General features: G+C 41.3%; 3 protein-coding genes across 3 annotated transcripts; all 3 read left to right on the forward strand.

Moving 5' to 3' along the window:
• Positions 1-183: 183 nt before the first annotated feature.
• LOC112567260 (sialate O-acetylesterase-like) lies at positions 184-6,855 on the forward strand. Its single transcript, XM_025243881.1, has 10 exons — positions 184-537; positions 969-1,128; positions 1,419-1,628; positions 2,961-3,099; positions 3,427-3,616; positions 3,919-4,019; positions 4,243-4,373; positions 5,268-5,422; positions 5,764-5,953; positions 6,210-6,855. The coding sequence occupies exons 2-10, from the start codon at positions 1,051-1,053 to the stop codon at positions 6,510-6,512; spliced, it is 1,497 nt and encodes a 498-aa protein (XP_025099666.1). The 5' UTR covers positions 184-537; positions 969-1,050; the 3' UTR covers positions 6,513-6,855.
• Positions 6,856-9,192: 2,337 nt separating this feature from the next.
• On the forward strand, positions 9,193-15,830 carry LOC112566650 (sialate O-acetylesterase-like). The gene is made up of 10 exons (XM_025242938.1): positions 9,193-9,407; positions 9,843-10,004; positions 10,602-10,817; positions 11,093-11,231; positions 11,516-11,705; positions 12,450-12,571; positions 12,725-12,858; positions 13,125-13,285; positions 13,620-13,809; positions 14,118-15,830. The coding sequence occupies exons 2-10, from the start codon at positions 9,861-9,863 to the stop codon at positions 14,418-14,420; spliced, it is 1,599 nt and encodes a 532-aa protein (XP_025098723.1). The 5' UTR covers positions 9,193-9,407; positions 9,843-9,860; the 3' UTR covers positions 14,421-15,830.
• Positions 15,831-20,443: 4,613 nt separating this feature from the next.
• Positions 20,444-23,255, forward strand: LOC112566005 (vicilin-like seed storage protein At2g18540; the record flags this gene model as incomplete). The annotated part of the gene is given in 5 exon segments (XM_025241925.1): positions 20,444-20,455; positions 20,805-21,033; positions 21,662-21,755; positions 21,791-22,232; positions 23,187-23,255. Coding segments are annotated over 5 exon segments (846 nt in total), but the record flags the coding sequence as incomplete, so codon positions are not given.
• Between the last annotated feature and the right edge of the window lie 1,018 nt (positions 23,256-24,273).

A 24,273-nucleotide genomic window follows, 5' to 3' on the forward strand; every position in this document is an offset into this window, starting at 1 on the left:
TTTTTTTTTAACAAACATTTTCTGCACATAATATTTTGTCAAAAAAATCCTAGGTTTTCTGTGAAGCAAATGCTGACTTCCCCCAACCCCCTCCACAGGCAGCTGAATGATTATATGAAACTAATTTTAAGTCTTGGTTACAAAATAGGTGTCAAGGATACACAGATAACAAACGATAAGAACAATGCACACTATAGCTATAGCAGGCGAACCCGAAGCGTTCCTCAACGATGGAAGGTAGAGATGGGGTCAAATTTTCTGGATTTCATCTGTTAGGTCAGCTGCATCTTTCAATTCAACGTACACTCTTGTTCGAACAGATATGACTAGTAGAGTTACCGGGATTTAAATTGCTGTTCCAGGTGGTTCTTTGGAGCAAGGGAAGATAAAACTTCAAACCTACAACATCAACAAGCTCGTTCCCAGCTTCGTGTCCGGGGTGCCGTCTTATCCGCGTCAGAATGGGTCTCAAAGAAGGACTTGCTCTTCTTTTGATTGTGCACATTTCGCTTACCAAGGATGCGAAGGGCGATTTTAGTAAGAAAACAGTATTTTTGCTGATATTATGTTATGTTGTTAAATAGTTACTGTGGATCGAGCAAATGTATACGCAGACGTGCTTTAGTTTAAACATATCATAGTTCCTCTACCTATATTTGTTTTTGGTTTTATCCCTATATGTGTTTCGTTGACTGCAGATGCCTCCCACCTACTCCAGTCCCTGCTTCTTCTTGTGTATGATTTTGTCAACAAACAAAAATTCGTTGTATTTCGTCCATTCGCTTGCGTTGCATTACAAAAGGTTTGATAAACAGGAGTCACATACTTCAGGAAGAGAAAGCCTTAATAGGCGGGACGATAAACGAAGACGGCTGTTATGTAAACAATGTTGATGTTCTTATGCACACAACTTAATGAAATTTTCATTTAAAGCCATACATATATTGATAACAGCCAGTGTCTTTCAGACAGCAGCAGAGTCCTGATGACCAAGTCGGAGAAAAACAAGGTCAGGGACGTTTTGCCTTTGCCTCCTACTACAACGACCACATGGTCCTGCAGCAGGCCCCTCAGCGGGCTGTCATCTGGGGATATCACCCAGTAGTTGGCTACCGTGTCGTGGTGGAGGTAAGATATAAACAGGCGACATAAATGTCTTGTGAGATAACTCAACGTACATACTTTGCCACCTTTACACACACACAAATCGAGAAAAACAGTAATAGTCCACAGACAGTATGCCTAAAACGTTCACCATATAGTTTTACGATTACTAGCAAAATAGAGCAAGGACTAATTAAAATATAACGGCTTTATGAGATTAATCCATGTGATACTTGATCACGTCTCATGAAATCTCGGCTAGCGTGCGATTTACTCAAAATGGACTTTAATGGTTCTCCACACTTTATGTGCAGGTTGGAAGCATGTTGTTCTCTTCTTACGTGGAACCTGGTCCGACACCTGACGAAGGGATATGGTCTGTGACACTAGATCCCGTCCCAGCTGGAGGGCCCTACACAGTATTTGCTATTACCTCCGGGGGAACAATTTCCCTCTCTGACGTCATGTTCGGTGACGTGTGGGTCTGTTCAGGACAGTCCAACATGCAGTTTACCGTGTCTCAGGTAACGGATCGTTGCAAACAGATGTGTGTGCATTTAAAAAATGAATGTAATTTATAATAACATGGTGTTTGTGAATGCGTGCTTGTGTGTGGAAGTGTGTGTGTTTGTGCGTGAGTGCTTTTGTGGGTGTGTTTGTGCATGCGTGCATGCGTTCGTAGAAGTGTATGCATTTGTATGTGCGTGCTTTTGTGTGTGTGTGTGTGTGTGTGTTTGTGCGTGCGTGCTTTTGTGTGTGTGTGTGTGTGTGTGTGTGTGTGTGTGTGTGTGTGTGTGTGTGTGTGTGTGTGTGTGTGTGTGTGTGTGTGTGTGTGTGTGTGTGTGTGTGTGTGTGTGTGTACGTGCGCGCTTTTGTGTGTGTGCGCGAGCCCTAAGAAGATAGAAATTAAGGTATATTAAATGGGGAGAAAGCAGGTAAACGGAGAGAGAAAAGAAAAAGTGAAAAAGAAAATGGTTGGTATGATATACTTTTCAAGAGAAAAATTCTGTCATTCATTATGATCGTTCCCATTTTATGTCCCGAAACGAACATTATACGGTTGCCAAGGTTCTTTCAGTCAGCAAGCCCGCTACCATAAGGTCACAAGGTCAAGCATTTATTGTGACTTATCAGTACTTATCTCCCTTTGTCTACTTATCTTCCACTTTTTTTACGCTAGGTTAAAATCGAGAAGCTCCCTCGGCTTATGTTTCGGAGTATCGTCTCAGCTTTCCGGCTTCTTTTCAGACTCTAAAGAATTAGACTGCATGAACAATCTTACCTTATTTCCAAATGTAAAAGTACCCATTTATAACATGAACGGCATTTGTGGATGGTTTAGGTTTTTAACAAATCGAAAGCTTATTCAACTCATTCCATGTATAGATTTTATTAGCGCTTGTATTACAGCATCCACACGAAATACAATTTTGAATTAATCGGCATATTTAAGACGGGTTTAGATATTCTCTTTAAAGGGAAGGAGTACACAAGATCGAAATACTTGAGGAACTAACTGTACTTTTATTTTAATATTTCATTAGCACTACCATCCACATTATTGCCACATAACTGGCGAGTTTTAAATCCGTACAAATGACACCCCGCATCCCCCCGCCAAAAAAAAAACCGTTTATACGTGATATTTGCTTACTTCGCTATTTAAACAAACAGATGATGTACCTGATCATTGAAATACTAGCATAATCAAATGTCAGCGTTCTGTGGTGTATCGCACCATAATTTTAAACATTATGTCACAAGAATGACCCGAACAGCGCTCATAGATGTTGGCTTTCACAAAATTTATAGACTAGTTAACTGATATAATAATTTCTGTGTGACAAATGTTGTAGATGCTTAATGCGTCAGAGGAGCTTGCGGCCTCCGTCAACTACACACAAATTCGTCTGTTCACGGTGGCCATGCAGCTTTCGGCTAGTCCGCTTGTGGACTTCATGCATGTCTGGGAAACCTGGTCCATGCCCAACAACGGTAAGATAGGATGCTTATTTCACATGGTACGACAAGTCGCAAGAACTTGATAATTACTCCAGGCTTATTCGAGTCGGGCATGAAGTTAAACTCAAAGCTGCTGGAAATTTATCAAAAGTCACAAGCACAAAGAAATCGCTTGGATGATGTTTATTTTTATTTTTTTTTTGTTGTGTTGGTGGTTGTTGTGGTGGTGTGGTGGTGGTGGTGGTGGTGGTGGTGGTGGTGGTGGTGGTGGTGGTGGTGGTGGTGGTCGTCGTCGTCGTCGTCGTCGTCGTCGTCAAGTTGTCGAAGTTAATGGACATCTTTTGGCCATTCTCTTTTCAGCTACATTAGGGGGAGGGAATTTCACCTACTTCTCGGCTGTCTGCTGGCTGTTTGGTAAATTACTTTATGAAGAACTTCAGTACCCGATTGGCTTGATCGACACCACCTGGGGAGGAACACCTATAGAGGCATGGTCCTCCCCTGATGCATTGGCAGCATGCGGAGTTAGCCAAGACAGCTTACCTACAAGGTGGATAAATATTAATGAGCCTATCGCACCTGGTTTCTCGGTAAACTCAAAAGGTGTTTTAACCTTAAAAATTCTTAAATATGATGTAGGCAGATTTTAAAGAGAATACTAAAGTCAAGGTATAATATTTACTACAAAAAACAGTGGGTTTGCAGGATTGCTTAAGTGTATGTTCCAAAAAAGGTCATAATTTTATTGTGTTAGATTCACAAATATTGTATCTGTATGTGATGTTCAACTATTAAAATTAATACTTTAAACTACGTGCTCCCGTGCATGTGCTGCTATTTATGTTGTCACAGCATTAACAGCTCTGTAGGACCTAGAGACCCATCTGTCCTTTGGAACTCCATGGTTTATCCCTTGTTAAAGATGACCATCTTTGGCGCCATCTGGTACCAAGGTACTTGGCTCTTGGTCTATTTCGGAATCTGGTGTTTTAATGAAAACCTAACATATATTAACGAATAAAGAAATAACTTGCATTATTACGGTGCTTTTTACTTGATGACAGGAGCAGAGAATATATATATATCGCGTGTGTATAAGCGATAGGTGTCGCGCGCTTTCAGGTCTGTAGACGCCGTTTGGCAGGTGAAACTGAAGCTGCAAACATCTTTCGGCAGGTGAATCTGACTCCGATAAGCCGACGATGCCTCATTACAACTGCACTTTCCCGGCGATGATCGACGACTGGAGAGCCAAATTCAGCGAACAGTCCGGCACGAGCCCCATCTTTCCTTTCGGCTTTGTGCAGGCGAGCGAATCAAATAGTTTTGGCCCTCTAACTCCGTTGTCGTATCGCACGACACCTCACTGTAAAAGTTAAAGACAAAAGATCCCATGCCTTACAAACTCTAGGTTTGCTGGTCTGCAAGTGGTCTACCGTATCTAAGACAGACCCTGCCGCTCTTACGCATATACTCAGGGGAAGATTTAAGTCACGGGTCCGGGTGAACAGCAAACCGAGGACTTCTAATTTTACTAAATGTTAGTCTATTAAAAAAATAACATAATTACATAAACAATAAATTAGCAGTGACAGCAAGCAACGACATGATGGACAACACTCCACTGCCTAAGGGACTTTGATTCTACCTTTTAGTCGCACAAGAAGTGTTTGGAAGAAATAGGGCTGCCCCGCTGGCAACAGCTCTTGTCCCAATACAATGAAGCTGGTTGTCCGAGGTTCAGTTCTCGTCTCGTCTCTTTCTCTGCATGTGGCATCTGTTTACAGGGCTGGCTGCCTTGCCGTGATATAGCCTTAGTTGCTGGTTCGGCGTAAGACACCAATTCCCATCCTCGAAAGAAGTAAATGTAATTTATTAGTTTGAAGTCTGAAATTTTGACATTTACCTACAATGACATGCCATTCCGTTATTATTTTTGTCTTTATTGCTTTGCCTACTATTCTACTAGTTTAAAAATAGGCTGTTTCTGCACTTCTGTCTTCTGTGGTTTGGTTGACTTGTGAACTACGGTAATTATTTCTTAATTTTCTAATTTCACCTTAATTGCTAACACAGATAAGAGTGTGATGCTGCGGTCTGTAAGTCTCATTGTTCTTTTGCCTAAACGAAGTGATGTCTTGTAACTCTTCGTCGCTTGTGTGTGTTTGCGCATGCGTACGGTGCCATGTCTCGGTGCGCAGCTGGCACCAGACAGGTCGTCAGACGTCAGAGTCGGGTTTCCGGACATCCGCTGGCACCAGACGGCAGACTACGGCTACGTGCCCAACCCCCGTATGCCCAACGTCTTCATGTCGGTAGCCATCGACCTGCCTGACTTCAACTCCACCTACGGCAGGTATGGTATACGTGTTGTTCCCCGGCTGGTCGAATTGTGGAGTTCCATCCTCGCATCCATGTCTGCCGGCCAACCTGCAAGAATGGCGTAGAAGTGCTTGTCTCTTGTATTTCTAAGATAAGCAATGCATCAAGAAAACATATTAACATCGTTACGTCTCGTGGTACACAGCCACCCATACCTCATCAATAAGATCCAGTATTGATCTCTCACAAAAGAAAGGGGATCAGAATTAGTTTACTATCACAATCTTATTCTGGCTACCTACAAAAATAAGGCTTTAGACTTTAGGGTGTCTTGTTTAGTAAGCTGCTGACAAGGTTCTGAATATTCTCGAATAGCATCCACCCACGTGATAAGCAGGACGTGGCCAAGCGCCTGCTTCTCTCGGCTCTTAGTGTGGCCTACAGCAGGGGCCCGGCTGTCACCAGTGGACCACTCCCCATGCAGGTGACACAGGAGTTAGACATCATCACCCTGGATTACGGGGGCCTGTGGGTGCTCCGTGTTTCCAGCTCTCTGGGATTTGAGGTGGTGTGACAAATTTTTAGCGCTCAGCTTTGTTATTTTGTGTGTGGATGATGATGATGATAGTATGTTGTGGGAAACAAAAAAGAACAGAAACCTAGATTACAATTAAAAAGACTTTGTGACTGATCAGCTTTTACTTCAGAACGAACCTTAGACTAAGAATTTTCGCCAAATCATCACTATACTGCATAAGATTGTCAATCTATCACAAAGACTCTGGAAACTGGTGACATGTGTAACTTTCTTTTTTCTTCAGCTTTGCTGTTCAAAAAACGTCACTGGTACCTGCGCATACCTGGATGCCGGCTGGGTGGCCGCCCCTATCCTCTCTAGCACGGTCTCCGCCGTAGCCCTAGATGCCACTGGCTGCAGCTCGGGCACTTACGTCATCGGGATACGTTACGCGTGGCGCGAGTCGCCTTTCGACTTCAAGAACGCCGCGGTATACACCGTGGCCTTTGACCTCCCGGCCCCGCCCTTCATCAGCTTCAAACCGGAAAGCGCTGGCAACGTCTTCAATTACGTCTTTGACTGGTCCAAGCCCACGATTCTGCCCTAAAATCGACAGTTCCTCACCCCAACCCATCCACCAATCCAGCGCTGACGCGTTGTTTACATTTGTAATTGTAGATTTTGGCGCTTTTGACATCTTTAAATTTCTCTTGCTCTTACCTTTTGAAAACTTGATCAAATTCAGTTACCTCGCTGTACGCGCACTCACGTTCGCACACACATACGCATCATCCCTTACGTCCCCCAAAGAAAAAAAACAACAACACAGTCACAACAGCTTCTATTAGAAAACGGCAAACTTATTTTAGGTGTTGCTGTTCTTCAGTTAAATTTCGACGATCGTATTAAAATTTCCACAACAATCAAAATAATAAAATAAATCAACAACATTTACTTGTGTTTGTAGGTTGTGTATGTGTCTATGACCATAGTCTAGGGGACCTGGGGCCCGTATTTACACAGTATTGGGTAAAACTGTTAACTACTTTAGTGGCCCTCTAGGGTAAAATTAATTGAGAGATAAAAGGTCAACAGAAATATTATACAGGGGTCTACGGGCTCAGTTCTATGATCCACGACAGACAAGCTTTTAAAATTGTTGGTGCCAGTCACGCGTCGTCTGTTTCGTGCTGGTGGTTACAGAAAATGGCGAGTAAATAGTGAAGGCTCGAGCGCACGAAGAGTTCGTTACCGATGTTTGTAAAGTGTATCTAGCAGAAAATTCATCGACGCAAGAAAAGTATCTTTTGCTTATAGCTTAAAGAAACTATATGTAGACAAAGGGTACAATTTGTGGTGATACCTGGCCTTTAAATAACTGCTCAAAGCTGCCCTTGCAGTCTACTTTCTCTCGGCAAGGAAAGCATAAGGAGAATGTTATACTCATCCCCAGAATAAACTAATGTGAACTAAAATAAACAAGCAACAAACTAAATAAACGTCAAATGCATGCAGGGTTTAACAAACATCACTGTGGTAATATCCCTTAAAACTGTTCAGACTATTTGTAATTCACACACCCATATATTTCTCCACACCATACTTGACTTATAAACTGCTGCTTTCAGGGTATATCCTGTAAAGGACACTATGGAGATGAATAGCAACATCAAGGAGTGGACAGGCTGCCAGTTAGGTGACCTTCTGGAAGGGGCACAAACTAGACCCGACTGGCGAGCCTGCACCACATTAGCTGCAACTCAGGATGTCCCCAAAGACATAGAATAGACAGATATAGAGGATATGTCCCCTAAGTAGTTCCTGTAAAACTCGTTGTTCAGTATATTTCAGGCACGAGTGAAGAAATTATAGTTGACTATGTACGTTACATACTAGTTAGTTATAACTTGGTTGTCTTTTTGATAATTTCATCTAACTTTACAGTGGACCCGCTCGATCTCGCGTGTGACGCTGTCAAGCTTACACTTTTATCATTAGATGCCTAGCTGTAACCGCGCTCACGTTTGCGCCTGCCTCAATTTAGGCACATTTTGGAAATATAGGCTGATCCTCCTCTGAAGGAAATATTCAGGACAGACTGTAAACTTCGTCAATCTGCAGAGGAGGTGTGTGGTGTCCGTCATGCTGATAGCAAGGACCGTGCACATTCCTAACATGTTTATTTCGCGCACCTCATTACGAAAAGGCCCATATACGCGGCAAACAAAAAAAAACGTGCAAGCGTCCATCAGCCAGGGTGAGGTTAGAGGAATTTGTATTATTCTTCTGTCACAGGGTGTTTCACAAAATAAGCATTCCATGAAGACAAATATATATATATATATCTTACATGCTGCCCTCGTTGAACTTGTCATGCGCTTCCTCAACTACATACATGCTATTCGGAAACTTTACTATAGCTTCCACGTACAGAGTGCAAAGTGGGCTCCCTTTGTTTTCAGCGCGGTGTTATATAGCTATGTAACTCCGTGGATTTTAGTATTTGGATTTCCTATCTACTTCACCGCCAGTACTTGTGAAAACATGTATCACGGTAGCTGAAATCTCAGGACACGTACCTATATAATTTCTGCTCAGACTTCGTATGTTCTCCCTTTCCACTTCGACAATTAAGTGTGCTTTTGTAGTATTTGGACCCATGCATAGTCTGGAATTCCCTGATAATGTACTTTTAGCATACATCGACAAATGGAACTGGCTAAAATACCTTATAATTAAGCACATCTTTTTCAAAAATACTTAATAGGTTGACTCCATTGCGTGTGCGTGCAGGCGCATAATTATTATTATGGGGCCTCGATTGTAAAGGTAGAGTGATGAACTGATATGACGTTCGCCGTGCGGAAAGCACGGCATGAATAAGGTGGAGCCTACCCATGGACCATATCTAATCTTCCCAGATAAATCAGGTGGGCAAGGGAGCGTACACAGGTACAATTAGCAGCAAGAACAGTAACACGTTTCGCATTATCAGCATTATTTGATAAACAGCTATAAATCTGTTGAAAATAAATTGCTTTGTTTCATACTCATGTTTATATCCAGTTGATAAACAGAACGTCAGTATTTGATGAAAATACAGTCAACTCTTTCAAATCTGTAAACTACAATTATTAATCAAGTCATGTGGATGTGACTAGACAGATTAAAGAAAGAGCACTCTCGCGACAAACGAAAATAAAAAGGACTTCACAACATTTTAAGGCAATATCACAAAGACATTATAAAGCGATTATGTTGTCGTAGAATAAAAGCGTATTCGTTTTATTTATTATGTGAATTTCCAAGCTTGTGATTTCTTTATATGGTAGCAAATTACTGGAAAACATTCGCATCAAGGGACACTATCGAGTACAAGGGTTATTGCTGCGGAAGATATAGTTGAACCATGATGTCTATAGGAGGGTCGTTCTTCTTCTAATTTTCCACACTGCTTCAAGTCAGAATGTCGTCTTCATGCAACAAAATGACAACAGAATAAGTGAGAAAACTTATTTCTTTAGACTATATAGATTTAAAGGATCTACTGTTAAACATGGTGAAATTTGTTTTGATAACACGGACGTCAAGCGAATAATGATGATTACAAGTTATAAAAAAACACGCACGCTCATAAAGATGTCCAAGGATATCAGTATAAGGCTAATCAATGGCTGTTTGTTCTGATTCATGTAGATTACATTAGAAGAATTTCTTACAAGGAAGTATATTGAGAAAATTTTAGCATTTTGTTTACTGTAGGTACTTATATATATATAAGTATATATATAACTTCATATACAAATAGCCTTTTACATTTTAGGTCTGTGACTGGAAAAAATATAAAGATTTTTAGGATTACTAAGGCTTTAGTTTAGCGATTTTCTTTCTATGTAATAATGAAGTAATAATTATTTTTAATCAAAATTGTGCTCAGATCATCACAACGATTTAGATGGAAATCTCGAAGCAAAGCATAACAGCAGGACGATTTGCTTTTGCGTCCTATTATAATGATCACATGGTCCTGCAACAGGCCCCCCAGAAAGCAGTAATCTGGGGCTATTATCCTGATGCTGGTTACCGTCTTATTGTTAAGGTAGAAATGGAATATTTGACAAAGTGGTGTCATTTCATTTGTTAAATGGGTTTTCTATGACACTTATTGTTCAATAAGCTAATTCTGAAATTAATGGAATGTTCACTTCGTTCATTTCAGTAGTTGTATTTTACTATGTCATTATTCCAACTCTGCTGGCCATAAACTGTTCCAATTACATTGAATGCAGCAGTTTAAATTAAGAATAAGTGGGTTTGGTGACTATAGATCTCAAGCACACTTTCTTTGAATGATGCTTTCTAAAAACATATGATGGTTTTCATGCAAAGATTTTTAAAATCTGTCTCTTCTTCTGTTTTATTTCTGTTTTATTTGAAGTAATTTAAATAACTTATGGACATGCTCTGTTTACACATATTTCCTTTACATTTTATGATATATGATAACAAATTCAATATATTATTCAGTAGTTTATATTTTACTGACATCTTCTAAATATATATCAGTTAATATCCTTACAAAATATGCACATATATATGTACACACTCATGCATAAACACACACTGGTTAATTATTCTGCAATGCTGACACATTTCATATAGTAAGGTGAGCTCCTTTTCTTAATTTGCAAATTAGGTTCATGGCATGGAGAAGGTTTATTCTGCTGTTGTAAACCCTGGTCCAACTGCAGATGAAGGCATATGGTCTATAACGCTAGATCCCATTCCAGCAGGTGGGCCCTATACCATTAATGTGTTCTCAGAGTCAACGGTAATTTCCATCACTGATGTCTTGTTTGGTGATGTGTGGATCTGCTCTGGCCAGTCTAATATGCAGTTCACAACATACCAGGTAATGGAGATAGAAGTTGTTCATGTGATGAATGTTTGATTTGAATAAGTGAAGGAGGTAGGAGCGCACATTTAAACTGTCCAAGAAGTGCAATGATATTATGCCAGATATTTTTAGCTGTTAATTATATATAGCTTCATATAGTTTATGTATGATAAGTTTTATGTTTATGCAGGCCTAACTAACTTTGTATTTTTAAGAAAGATTTTTTTTGTGTGCAAACCTATCAGCAAAAATGTCTAAGTACTTGATCTCTCTATAAAAATTTATTACAGATATTTAATGCATCAGAAGAACTGGCAGCTTCAAGTAAATATACAGCCATCCGACTTTTCACTGTGGCCGAGACATACTCACCCACTCCTTTGACAGACTTAGCAAAAGTTGAAGAGCAGTGGTCTCTCCCAAACAGCAGTAAGAGACATATGCTGAAAGTGTTTTTTTATGTTAATAGGTAATTGTTTCAAGTCACATTTAGAAACAATCCTAAGTTCTTAGACATAAATACTTTTTATGTATTAAGCTTCACAAACTGATTTTTTTTTTTTTAAATCTGAAGCTTAACAAAGCAGGAAACATTCACTTAAAGCATCCTGTCTTTGGTTGAGAATACGCATTTAGGCATTTCTGGAATGATGTGGCTGAGGTAGTGAACTGAATAAAAATATTATGTTTTTTGTTAAATTTTACGTTTTTAGCCACAGTAGGACAAGGACCTTGGACTCATTTTTCTGCTGTTTGCTGGTTGTATGGTAAACTACTGTTTGAAGAGCTTGGATATCCTATTGGTTTAATTGACACCAACTGGGGAGGAACACCTGTGGAAGCATGGTCTTCACCTGATGCATTAGCCAAGTGTGGATTACGCTTTGACAGCCATTCTGTAAGGTACAGGAAAATTTCTTGGGCTTATTCTTTAAGTCAGTCAAGGCAAAATTACTTGTGTCTGCTAAATAGAGCACTACTTATCCATATTTGTTGTAAGCCTATTAAATGTAAGAGGTGAAGGTCAAGGCTGTATGCCCTAATGATTGCAGTACTAGTGAACTGAAAGAGTGTCCAACCTTTTCCTAGCCTGATAAACCTAGCACCCCTTTTACTGCTTAGGTAGACAAAGAGAAACATGCTATCATTAGCTTCAGTGAATTTCAAACCCATGACCTTATCCTCTAAAGTCAAGCACACTAAACACACAGCTACAGAACCTATCTGCTGGTTAATGTGCAGCATTTCAGTGTCACTTTTTCATCTTGAGCAGATTCAATTATGTCAAGAAACTTTGTAATTACAGGGCGTAAATCTGCCTTCAGTTTCTTGTTGTCGTTAAAGAGCAGATAATGAACAGCATACCCAAATGAATAGGTTTTCTAATAATTGTTTTGTCACAAGGTGAAGATTAATACAGATTAATATCAGTAAAAAATTTTGATCTGCATAATTTGTGCAAATTTTAGACACATTTGTTAGCATATTCATCTTAACCACATGAAGAATCTAAAATGTGTTTCAAAGATTCAGAACTGTCAGGAAAGAATTTGAATTAAAGTTACAATCATACTTATTAAAAAGTTTCTAAAAGATCTGCTGCAGTTTATCTCAGAGCTGCTTGTTATCTGCCATATTTCTTTCAAGCCATGCAAAGCCCAAGAGAAAATACACACCATTAGAAGGCCCATATGACCTATCTCAGCTGTGGAATGCCATGGTTAACCCTTTGCTGAAAATGACCATCTATGGCGCCATTTGGTATCAAGGTAATTTCAGCACGTTTAAATTACGGAAACTGGCAGTTTAAAGTATCTGCATTGCATTAAAAATTGTGTGTGTGGTTTTTTTTTTTTGGTTTTGCATCTATATAAATATGCCTGTATGTTTGTGCACATGATTTGTGTATGTAATTCATATAGGTGAGGCAGACTCTGCTGAGCCCAAGATGCATATGTACAATTGTACTTTTCCTGCTATGATTGATGACTGGCGGGCAAAGTTTAGTGCACAGTCTGGCCAGACTGACCCTGGTTTTCCATTTGGTTTTGTACAGGTTAGTAGTATGGACCGTAAATAAATGTTCTTTCTTTTTGTGCAGGATGTATTTTAACACTGCCATTTACTGCTTGATTTCTAGGAGTGATTATTATAAGGTTATTATGATTATTATATTATTAAAAGGCAGTAAGTCACTTATTTCACAAGAAAGCAGCATATTATTAAAACTTTGGTAAACTATTAGCATAAGAATTTTATGTTTGAAATTTCACATTTGCAAATAAAATATTGTCAGGCAAGACATTTTTCATGCTTGTCCAGCTGGCACCAAACAATCCAGTAAGTCAGGACATTCGGGTTGGCTTTCCTGATGTGCGCTGGCACCAGACAGCCGACTATGGCTATGTGCCAAATTCGCGGATGAAAAATGTCTTCATGGCAGTAGCCCTTGACTTGCCAGACTTTGACTCACCTGATGGCAGGTAAAACACTAGACTGAAGTTAGATGCAAGACTATGAAAGGACATAGGTGTTATTAGCAACTGTGAAGTATATATGTTCATGTATATGTTCTTATTATTCTGTGTACTTTATTTGTTGGTTTTTTTTTCTCTTGCTAGTGGTGCACATACAGTCTGTATATGCTTTTACTCTTTATTACATTGTCATTTGTTTTTATTTATGTACAACGCATTGAGTATGTTCCATAGTAGAGAAAAGTTCTGTATAAATATGTTTATTATTATTATAATATATATGCTTATTAAGATCTTTGGTCACTGTAACACTGAAGACTAATTTGTTTTGCTGTATTAGCATTCATCCTCGTGACAAGCAGGATGTGGCCTATCGTCTGCTCCTGTCAGGTCTGGCAGTTGCTTACAATAAGACCTCTGGTGTCTACAATGGACCACTCCCTGCAGCAGTTTCCCAGAGTGGAGGCTCTGTTACTCTTAACTATGGCAGTGAATGGCAGCTTCAGATAGCCAACAATGAGGGATTTGAGGTGTATAGCTGACACTTTCTTTGCGATATTTGCTCTATCATGGAGATATAGTTGGTTGGTTGGTGTGTTTTACCCTGTGCCTGCAGCTAAGGCCATATCATAGCTGGAGATGTAGCTAGGCTGACAATAAGCGATTCCAAGCAACCTGTGGTGAATATTTAGAAATAATGATGAATATTCTTTCTGATATGAGCAATCAACAACATGGATATATTTAAGATAAACTATGAAAACTGACACCATATTAACATCCAATATAATTGCAAGTGTGTTATCCTGGACCTAACCTAACATCTACTTTATTTCAGGTTTGCTGTTCTAACAATCCCTTAGGCTCGTGCAAGTACCAAGACCCTGGATGGACCGAGGCTCCAGTTATCTCCAGCACTTCTGTTGCTGTTGTTTTGAATGGGACAGTCTGCAGTTCAGAAAAGTACATTATCGGAATCCGCTATGCTTGGCGAGAATCTCCCTTCGAGTTCAAAAAGGGCACGATTTATTCCATTGCAAATGCCCTTCCAGCTCCACCTTTCATCAGCTTCAAACCTCAAAATGCAGGAAGCACCTTTACATATACCTTTGACTGGTCTAAGCCAACTATTCTTCCATGAATTGTGTTGCAATAGTAGGCCTCGATATGCTCAGATTTTGTTAACCATTATTTTGGCTGTGAATATGAAGCTATTCTAAGTATTAAACTGCTTTGGGACAGACTTTTCCTTGTGAGCACTTCTGAAAATAGCTATACCACATTTTGACCTTACATTCTGTCAGGTTATGGAAACTACTCCAGCTAAGTAAGCTAACAGGTGGTTTATTGTCTATTGAATGAGATATCTTGTTTTTTCTCTTGATATTTAGGTGTGATTCATGCAAATATTGTTCATATTTTTTATTATTGTTTATAATATTATATTAACTTCACAAATAATATTCATTTGTTCAGAATGTTAAAGGCTCTTTTTCATTTGAAGGGGCTTTAAATCAAATTGGTTGCTTGGCAGCTTAAGAAAATACGGAGTGTTTTAAGCTTTGTTAAAGAGTATTTACAATATATTATATATTTATGGCAGATACGTTGTTGAATACATTCTATAAAAAATTCTAACTTTGATAAGAAATATTCAAGATTTTGTTCGATGAGTGACATATGCAATATGTACTAGTTTGTTTTGCTCCGTTTTATTTCTTAACCAGTGGATGATTCTTTTTCTAGACTGTTAATATTATTGTTATCAGTTCTGCTTGTATGTGTCCTTTGTGTTCACAATAATTTTGTCTGAAACCACACCACGCCAGTGGAATCAGTTCTGTGCTTCCTAAAAGATCATTTAGTACAGGTTTTATATCTATACTGTATATAGATAAGGCTTTTAGTTTGTATAGTGTTTGACTACCAGCTGTAGCAAAGTCACCATCTTGGGAGTTGATGCCAAGTGGAAGAGCTAAGTATTTACTAATAAATTTGCATTGTGATACTATTTACAAGAATTTCCATTGACTAAAAGTAGTATAGAAAAGTAAGCCCAAAAAAACAACCACGAACCTGTTTGATCAGAATGTTTATCACAGATAGCCTCTAGGGATATAACAACCATTTCAAAGTAGATCCTCCTCATATACGAAATACAGAGATAGTCCTTTGCTTCATTGTTACTCACTACTTCTTGAAGGTTCATGGGTTGGATCTCGCGAAAAACAGTAGCCTTACATGTATCTTTAACTTAATACTGTGGAAGCTGATAAATCCTAAAGAAAACAAAGCATGTTTTAGGTTACTGACCACAATTTTAGACTATGATTTACTGTGGTGAACAAGTTTATGGAATGTATTCACTTAATTTTCTTTTTCTTGCTCACATTTTGTGTGTGTGGCCGGGTATCTATGCACAAAACAATATTTTTTTAAAAAATGGTATATATTTTTATTTAGTGACCAATGATTATTTTGTATGTGAAAATTTTGGACTAATAACTTTAGTACACTTTGTTAAATTAATAAAAAATTCTGAAAAAAATTACTTTGTGTAATGAAGAATTATAATGTTATGAATAAAGCAGGATGAGGCAGAGTGTGTGCAGTTCTGATTATGCCATATACAAATTCACAATATACAAGTATCTGATCCTAATTAACCAAGTTCTGGATGAATACTTCTTTTATTTGTGTGACAGTTTAAACTGTTTGACTTAGATACTTAGCACTGTAAAATACTTATGTTAATGATTTTAATTTAGAAGGTTCTTTGTGAAAGAGACAAGTGAAAATGAGTCAGCGTAAACTCAAAGCAGCTGGCTTTGCGATTTATCTCACCTCACTGGGAATGGCGTCCCCTCCTACCCTACTAGCCTTCGATCAGATCCACTAGCTCATGATCCATCAAGTACTGATCATCTTCACACCTCTAGAACTTAGTATTTGGGCATGTGACTGTAATCGATATTACTTTCATTGTCTACAACTCTACATGATACTATGTATCAGGTCTGTATGCATGAATGGTAACGGATGGAAGTTCAGAGGAACCCTTCCCTTCAAACTTTGGAAGCCATGGAATTTGTTCTGGCGCTAATTCAACAACTTTTAAACACTATGAAGGGCTGCATAGAGTTTATTGTGACATGCAAAATAACTTTAACAAAGGCCTAAAACTGATGACGGGAGTAACGGTAAATAAACGAGGCCTCTGACTCGCGCAAAACAACCGAAACAAATTAACTACAAGTAGGTTATATTAGTGAAGATCACTGAAAGCATATCTCTGTAGGAGTATTGATTATCTTGCTAAAGAAAACAAAAACCAGACCGAGAGATTAAAATTAAAACAATTTCAGTTAAGGGAGTAAACATTGATCTTCTATCTTCTTTAAAGACTGATTATAATAATATCTTGAAAAAAAGTGAAATTTCAGTGCGGATCAGGTACAAAACGAAGAATGGGAGATAACAAGCAAAACCTTTTTTTTTTATGTCTTACGTCCCTCTGATTAGTTTATCCTCTGCCAGTTTGAATGAGTTGCTTAGTGTGGCGTCTAAGCGCATAGACAAAATGCTCAGGTTATTAGATTGAGTATTACTTAAATAGCTTAACTAAGTAATTGAACAACATTTTAATTTAGGTGGACCTTTGAAATCGTTATCAAAGAGACTGGTATAAACTTTACACAAAAATTGGTTTGATTGTTTTATGGTTAATTGCTGTGTTAACGCCATTATTCGTTTTGTCATAGCTCAGCGCATGTGAGAATCACCTCCACACACAAAGGTTATTTTGTTTCGAATCTGATTATTACTATTTAAGGAAGAGAAAGGACAGATATATAAGTGACAATAGCAAGATATAAACTTTAAGGCTTTACAAAAATGAGACAATTGGAGCCTAGAACCACCAAGAGCATAAACCAGAGACAGGCTGCATTACTGCTATTTCCAGCATATTATTTTTATTTATTTATTTTTTTAAATTTTTTTTTGAAGATACACGATTAAGTCCGCATGCCTAAACATTCTTTTGGCTGTCGCTCGGGAGTGTACGTCTTACGACGAAATCATTTTTGTTTGACACAATATTACAACTCATGTCTTGGAAAATAAAGGACTTGTGAACCAATCCGATTTCGCCTTTTGTTTTCTATTGAAAGAAAACTATGCTGTGTGAACCTCATAAAGATTTCAGCGAAACGGAAATATTTTAATGTCTATTTCAATCGTCCGTCTATCTCCCGTTTCTGTCTATTTATTATTCTGTGTGTGTGTGTGTTACAACTAAGTACCTGGGTTGACGGTAACGGTTATCCCACACACTATCACTGCTAATAACTGACTCGATATCAAAAATATAAATTATTATAATTAAAGACATCGTTGTATCTGGTGTAAACGTGACTTAATTTATCTTTCAACAGAAAAGCGTCAGAATGTAAACGGAAAGACTAGGAGGAATAAATGAACAGAAAAAGTCAACTTGTGCATGCATGCTTCCTTTTCCAGTGTGATTTACTTGTAAACAAAAGTTTCCTCAGGATGCATCTTGATAAAGATAACAAAAATTCGGAAAAATTAAAATAAAAACATTTAAAACAGTGAGAGACTAAAATTTTGTCTTCTGTTTTAAAATATTTAATTGTTTATATCTGTATTTTGGAATGACAACGTACCTTAAACGCTTTTCATCTTGCAGGGATACTAACAAGTGTGCTCACATACAAAAATGAACAAAAGAGTAAAACAATAAACAAAGCAAAACAAGTGCTAGTTACAAGATGATTAAAAGATAAGGATAATGTGTGTCAGAGAAATGCGTTATTTCCCTTGTAAGCATAGTTCGAGAGTGTGTGCGAGTGTGTGTGCACCAAGTGAAAATACACGAAAAAAAAGGGTCTAATTCGTAAACCCCGTGCAGGAGCATAAACTGATGACACGTGACACTAGTAACGACAGCTCACCTCCACGTTTTTCGCTCAGTGAACAGTGAGTGACATTCCCAACGCTGCCGCCGAGACGGTTGGTCCTACCTGTGCAGGTGTAATACAGACAGGGGGAAGTCTGTGCATTTAGTTCCTTGGCCAGTCACGAGGTAAGCAAATATGTCTTATATTTGTCCTGAATTCTAAATTCTGATTTCACTGCAAAAGTATTGTTAAATTGCTTCATGAGAAAAATCTTAACGTTCAATAAGAAAATCACGTGATGAGTATAACGCGAGGGAGAACACATGGTAGAAGTCTCATAGTCATTAAGTTAGAGGAACTAATGTTGGTGATGAGTTCAACTCAGGGAGACTAAAAGTAGCAGTGAATGGTAGAGTCTCAATTAGTAATTAAGTTTACAGGAACTAGCTCTAATGTGGAGGAACGGTTAAGGAGGACCTCGCTGACACGATCCTTAACTACAGGAGGGGCCTGAGAGCCTTCTTCCTACATCGGACCCAACCCAGGGGTGACTGTCAACCGAGGGAGGGGTGGATAGCTCGAACTGATCCGGGTAGGCCTGGAGTTTCTTCCCATGTCGGTCGCCGAGGAATCGAGCATCCTGTCGACGTTTCCACTAATGTCCTGGCCAAAGAGTCTGGAAGTGTCTACCAGCATTGGTGTTTCCATGGGAACGTGTGCAGTGGCGTGTTAGTGTAATAGCTAGTGTGACAGCGCACCTGCCTACAGTGAGTGGGTGAAGAACATTCTTGGCGCTGAGATTTGTGAGAGCATCGTGCATCGGGAGGGGGGGAGATTGGTGTTTTACGCCGTGCCAGCAACTTTCACGGCAAGGCAGCCAGCCCTGTGAACAGATGTCACGTGCAGAGAAAGAACAGCGTGCCCGAGACGAGAGCTGAACCCAGGACAGCCAACCTTCCCTGTGTTGGTGACAGGCGCTAACCGTTGCGCCACCGGACCGAGAAGCATCGTAATCGGGAACCACGGACTGACGGGAATTGTAAGTGTTATCTTCGATTTTGTCTAATTTTTCCGTGTGGCCACTGGTAGTCATCGGACACTAGTTCTCATGATGTCATCCCAATCTTCTTATTAGCAAGTAGACAAGACGCGAGAACAAGTATAAGAAACTTGACATCCTAGCGTGGAAACTGAGAAGTATACTGTCAGTAAGAATTTTGAGTGTTATTGCCGAAATAGTTATCTAACTCAAATTGAATGACGGAGAAGTGAAAAAGTCATTATGAACATTGATTATGCTATTTACGGTTTACAGTCATCTCGTATGCGTTTTTGATGTAAGTTATGTAAACATTGTGGATCGATTTGATAAAAAAAAAAGAGGTCCAACACATGTTGCAATCTGCCATCTGCCATGACCTTGATGATTGGTATGATTGGTGATGGATGGTTAATAGAATGGAGAATGATGGATGATGATGAACGGTTAATGATGGTTGATGATGATGATGAGATTTGAATTTGATTGAAGAATGGATGATTGATAAATGATGGTTGATTAATGATGATGATGAGATGATGATGGCGGATGATGATGATGATGATGATGGTTGATTGGTTTATTGATGATGATGGTTGATTGATGAGCGATGATGACTGAATATGGCGTGATGGTTATCAGTTGGTTGAATGGTGTTGAATGTTGAATTGGTTGGATTGGTATGAAGATGAGGTTGATGGTTGATTGGTTGATGGTGATGTTATGATTGATAATGTTTGGTTGGTTGATTCTATTGATTGATGATGATGGTTGATGTCGATGATGATGGTTTGATTCTTTGATGATGATGTTGTTAGTTTGATTAGTTGATGATAAATGTTGATGATGTGAATGATAGGTTGTATTGACTGCTTGATGAGATACGTGTGAAGATTTGTATAGTTGTACTGTATTTTTTGTTTTGATTTCTAATTGATTCTTTTGATGAATTGATGTAGAAACATGTTGATTAGTTGATGATGATGTTGATGATGTTGATTAGATTGTTATGATGAGACGATGTTGGTTGATCAGTTGAATTCTTTGGATGATGATTAGAAAATGTTGATTAGTTGAGTGATGATGGTTGATGCTGTTGATTAAGTTGTTGATGATAATGACGATAGTGGTTGATCAGTTGATGATGTTGGTTGTGATTCATGAAGTTGATTATTGATGAATGGATGATAAGATTGGTTGATAATGATATGGATGGTATGGTATTGGTTGATTCATTGATGATGATGTTAATGATGTTGATTAGTTGATGATGATGTTGATGACGATTTTATTAGTTGATGATGATGTTGATGATATTGGTTGATTCAATGATTGACTCATTTCGGATGATGTTCATTGGTTAGTGATAATGATATTGATTAGTTGGTGATAATGTTGACGATGATGTTGATGATATCGATTGATTGATGAATGATAAGAAGTGATTAATTAACAGCCAAGAGCGAAGAGCGAGAGCGAAGAGCCGAAGAGCGCAAGAGCGAAGAGCGAAGAGCGAAGCGAGCGAAGAGCGAAGACGAAGAGTCGAAGACGAGAGCGAGAGCAGAGAGAAGAGCGAAGAGCGAAGAGCGAGACGAAGAGCGAAGAGGAAGAGCGAAGAGCGAAGAGGAAGAGTCGAAGCGAGAGCGAAAGAGCGAAAGGGAAGAGCGAAGAGGAAGAGCGAAGAGACGAGACGGAAGAGAGCGAAGAGAGAGCGAAAGACCACAGAGAAGAGCGAAGAGAGGAAGAGGAAGAGCGAAGCGAGCGAGCGAGAGCGAAGGAGAGGAAGCGACAGAGTCAGAGAGCGAAGAGCGGAAGAGCGAGAGCGAAGCGAGCGAAGGAGCGAAGCGCAGCGAAGAGTGGCGAGATAGCGAAGAGCGAAGAGCGAAGCGGAGAAGAGCGAAGAGTCGAAAGCGAGACGAAAAAGGCGAGAGCGAAGGAGAGCGAAGAGCGAAAAAGAGGAAGAGCGAAGCGAGAGCGAATAAAAAGCAGGAAGAGGAAAGCGAAGAAAGAGAGAAAGAGCGAAGCGCGAGAGCGAACGAAAGCGAAGAGACGAATAGAAAGCGAAAGAGCGAAGAGCGATAGAGCAAAGAGCGAAGAGCGAGACGAAGAGCGAAGAGCAAGTAAGGCGAAGAGCCGAAGCGAGAGCGAGAGAGCGAAGCGACGGCGAAGAGCGATAATAGAGACAAGAGAGACGAGAAAGAGCGCTAAGCAAGAGAGCGAAGAGGAAGAGCGAAGAGCAGAGCGAAGAGCGAATAGAGCGAAGAGAAGCGAAGAGCGAAGAGGTGCCAGCGAATCAGCGAGGCCGCAAGAGCTGATAGAGCGAAGAGCGCAAGAGCGAAGAGGAGCGAAGAGCGAAGAGCGTAAGTGCGAGAGAAGCGACGTGAGCAAGGCTGGAGTATGTGGCGAAGAGCCGAAGAGAAGAGCGTAAGAGAAGGCGCAAAGCCGCAAGAGCAAGAAAGCGAAGCTAGCGAAGAGCGAGACCTGAGCACAGAAGCCCCAGGAAGAGCCGAAGAGCGTAAGAGCAGAGAACCATTTACGTAGCTCTGAAAGAGCGCCAAGAGCGGAGAAAGAGGAGTACGAAGAGCGAAAGCGAAGAGCGAAGAGCGAAGACGAGAAAGACAGCGAAGAGACGAATCAGAGCAGTAGAAGAGCGAAGAGCCGAAGACAACAGAAAGACACGGAACTGAGAGACACGCAAGAAGCCAAAGACGCAGCCGACAGAGCCAAAACGGAGGACTCGACTAAGCCACGGAACCCAGCGAAGAAGCGAAGAGCGAAGATGCGAAGAGGACCAAGAGCCAAGAGCAAGAAGGAGCGACCAACGAGCCAAGAGCCAAAAAGACAGATTCAAAAAGAGCTCCCAAGCCAAAGAGCGACAAGAAGCCGAAGAGCAAGAAGCCAAGAGTCTAAAGCCCAAGCAGCCAATATGAGCCAAGAACGCCTAGAGGTTCCGAAGAGCCAAGTATCTTCAAAGATGTCCAACAGTCTTCAAGTATGCCTTAAGAGCTTCCAATAGCTCTACATCATCTGGCGGTATGACGCGAAGAGCTCATATGAGCCGGATAAGAGCCACCCAGGCGAGATAGCCAAGCTCCATATGATTGCCAAGAGCCAAGAAGCCAAGAGCATCACCAAGGATGCCTATAGAGGCCAAGAGCCTAAGAACGAAGAGCCTAAGAGTCCAAGAGCCAAGTGCCAGCCAAGAGCCAAAGATGCCAAGAGCAAAGGAGCAAGAGCCAAGAGCCTAAGAGCCTAGATAAGCCATAGTAGCCAAATAGGCCCAAGAGCAATTGAAACGCAAGAAAAAGCCAAGAGCCAAGAGCCAAGATGCCAAGTTAGGCCAAAGAGCCCAAGGCACGCCACGAGCCAAGAGCCAAGAGCCAGAGCCAAGAGCCAAAGAGCCAAGAGCCCCAAGAGCCAACGAGCCAAGAAAAGCCATATGCAAGGAGCCAAAAGAGCCAAAGAGCCAAGAGCCAACGAGCAAGAGCAAGTAAGAGCAAGAGCCCAAGAAGCCAGAGCAAGAGCCAGAGCCCACCAGAGCCAATGAGCAAGAGCCAAGAGCCAAGGCCCAAGAGCCAAGAGCCAAGAGCAGCCCAAGAGCAAGAGGCCCAAGCAAGCAGAGCCAGAGCCGAACGCCAGGAGCAAGAGCAGAGAAGAGCCAACGAGCCAAGAGCCAAGATGCCAAGAGCAGAAGAGGTCTAAGAGGCCAAGAGCCAAGAGCCTAAGGCCAGCCAGAGCCCAAGCCAAGACGCAAGAGCCAAGAGCCGAAGTAGCCAAGAGCAAGAGAAGAGCCAAGAGCCCAAGGCAGAGCCAAGAGCCAAGAGGACAAGAGCAACAGCCAAGAGCAAGAGCCAAGAGCCAGAGCCAAGGCCAGGCCAAGAGCAAGACAAGAGCCAAGAGCCAAGAGCCAAGAGCCAAGAGCCAAGAGCAAGTAGCCTAAGAGCAAGAGCAAGAGCCAAGAGCAAGCAAGCGCAGAGCCAAGAGCCAAGAGCCAAGCAAGAGCCAAGAGCAAGAGCAAGGCCAAGAGCCAAGAGCCAAGAGCAAGAGCAAGAGCAGAGTAGAGCCAAGAGGCCAAGAGCAAGCAAGAGAAGGCAAGACCAAGAGTCCAAGAGCAGAGCCCAGGAGAGCAAGCCAAGAGCCAAGAGCCAGAGCAGCCAGAGCCAAGAAGCAAGAAGCCCAAGCCAGAGCCAAGGCGCAAGACCCAAGCCAAGAGCCCAGCAAGAGCCAAGAGAGAGCAAGAGCAGAAGCAGAGAGCCAAGAGCCAAGAGCCAAGAGCCAAGAGCCAGCACCCAAGAAGCAAGAGCCAAGAGCCAAGAGCCAAGAGCAAGAGCCCAGGAGCAAGAGGCCCAATGAAGCGAAGAGCCAGAGAGAGCAAGAGCAGCGCCCATGGAGGCGAAAGGTGCCAAAGCGTGCCATGCAGATATCCGCAGCCCTGTCTTGCGACAGGCCAGGGTGGTGCCTCTGGACCTCGGTGGGGGAGGTGCAAGTCTTGCCAAGTCCAGGGTGGGTGCTCTGGACCTGCGCGTGGGGAGGTGCCAATGCCCGGAAATCCCCAGCCCTCTGCAGCCAGGGTGGTGCTCTGGACCGGCGTGGGGGAGTTGCCATGCCAGAATCCCAGCCTGTCTGAGCCAGGTGGTGTCTGGACTGGGTGGGGGAGGTTGCCAATGGAAATGCCCTGTCTTTGCCACGCAGGTTGTGCTCTGGCACCTGGCGTGGGGAGGTGCATGCCAGAAATCCAGCCTGTTTGCAGAGGGTGGTGGCTCTGGACCTGCGGTGGGTGAGGCTGCCATGCAGAATCCAGCCCTGGTCTTGCAGCCAGGGTTGGTGCTCTGGACTGGCGGTGGGGATGGTGCCATGCCTAGAATCCCAACCCCTGTCTTGCAGCCAGGGTGGGGTTTGGACCTGGCGGGCTGGAGGATGAGGTGCCCATGCCAGAATCCAGCCCCTTAGTTTGGCTTCCGGGCAGGTTGTCAGGACCTGGCGCTTGCGCGAGGCTGCACTGATTGCCAGAGATCCCCAGCCCTGTCTGGCAG

Source organism: Pomacea canaliculata, linkage group LG6, assembly GCF_003073045.1.
Source record: "Pomacea canaliculata isolate SZHN2017 linkage group LG6, ASM307304v1, whole genome shotgun sequence".
In the NCBI taxonomy this organism is placed as follows: domain Eukaryota; kingdom Metazoa; phylum Mollusca; class Gastropoda; order Architaenioglossa; family Ampullariidae; genus Pomacea; species Pomacea canaliculata.

Excerpts from the sequence above, each read along its gene's own strand:
- LOC112567260 (XM_025243881.1), top strand. The coding sequence starts at position 1,051 with ATGGTCCTGCAGCAGGCCCCTCAGCGGGCTGTCATCTGGGGATATCAC. Across the intron at positions 3,100-3,426 it reads CTGGTCCATGCCCAACAACG|CTACATTAGGGGGAGGGAAT; the intron begins GTAAGATAGGAT and ends TTCTCTTTTCAG. Across the intron at positions 4,020-4,242 it reads TGGCGCCATCTGGTACCAAG|GTGAATCTGACTCCGATAAG; the intron begins GTACTTGGCTCT and ends ATCTTTCGGCAG.
- LOC112566650 (XM_025242938.1), top strand. The coding sequence starts at position 9,861 with ATGGAAATCTCGAAGCAAAGCATAACAGCAGGACGATTTGCTTTTGCG. Across the intron at positions 10,005-10,601 it reads GTTACCGTCTTATTGTTAAG|GTTCATGGCATGGAGAAGGT; the intron begins GTAGAAATGGAA and ends TTTGCAAATTAG. Across the intron at positions 11,706-12,449 it reads TTTGACAGCCATTCTGTAAG|CCATGCAAAGCCCAAGAGAA; the intron begins GTACAGGAAAAT and ends ATTTCTTTCAAG.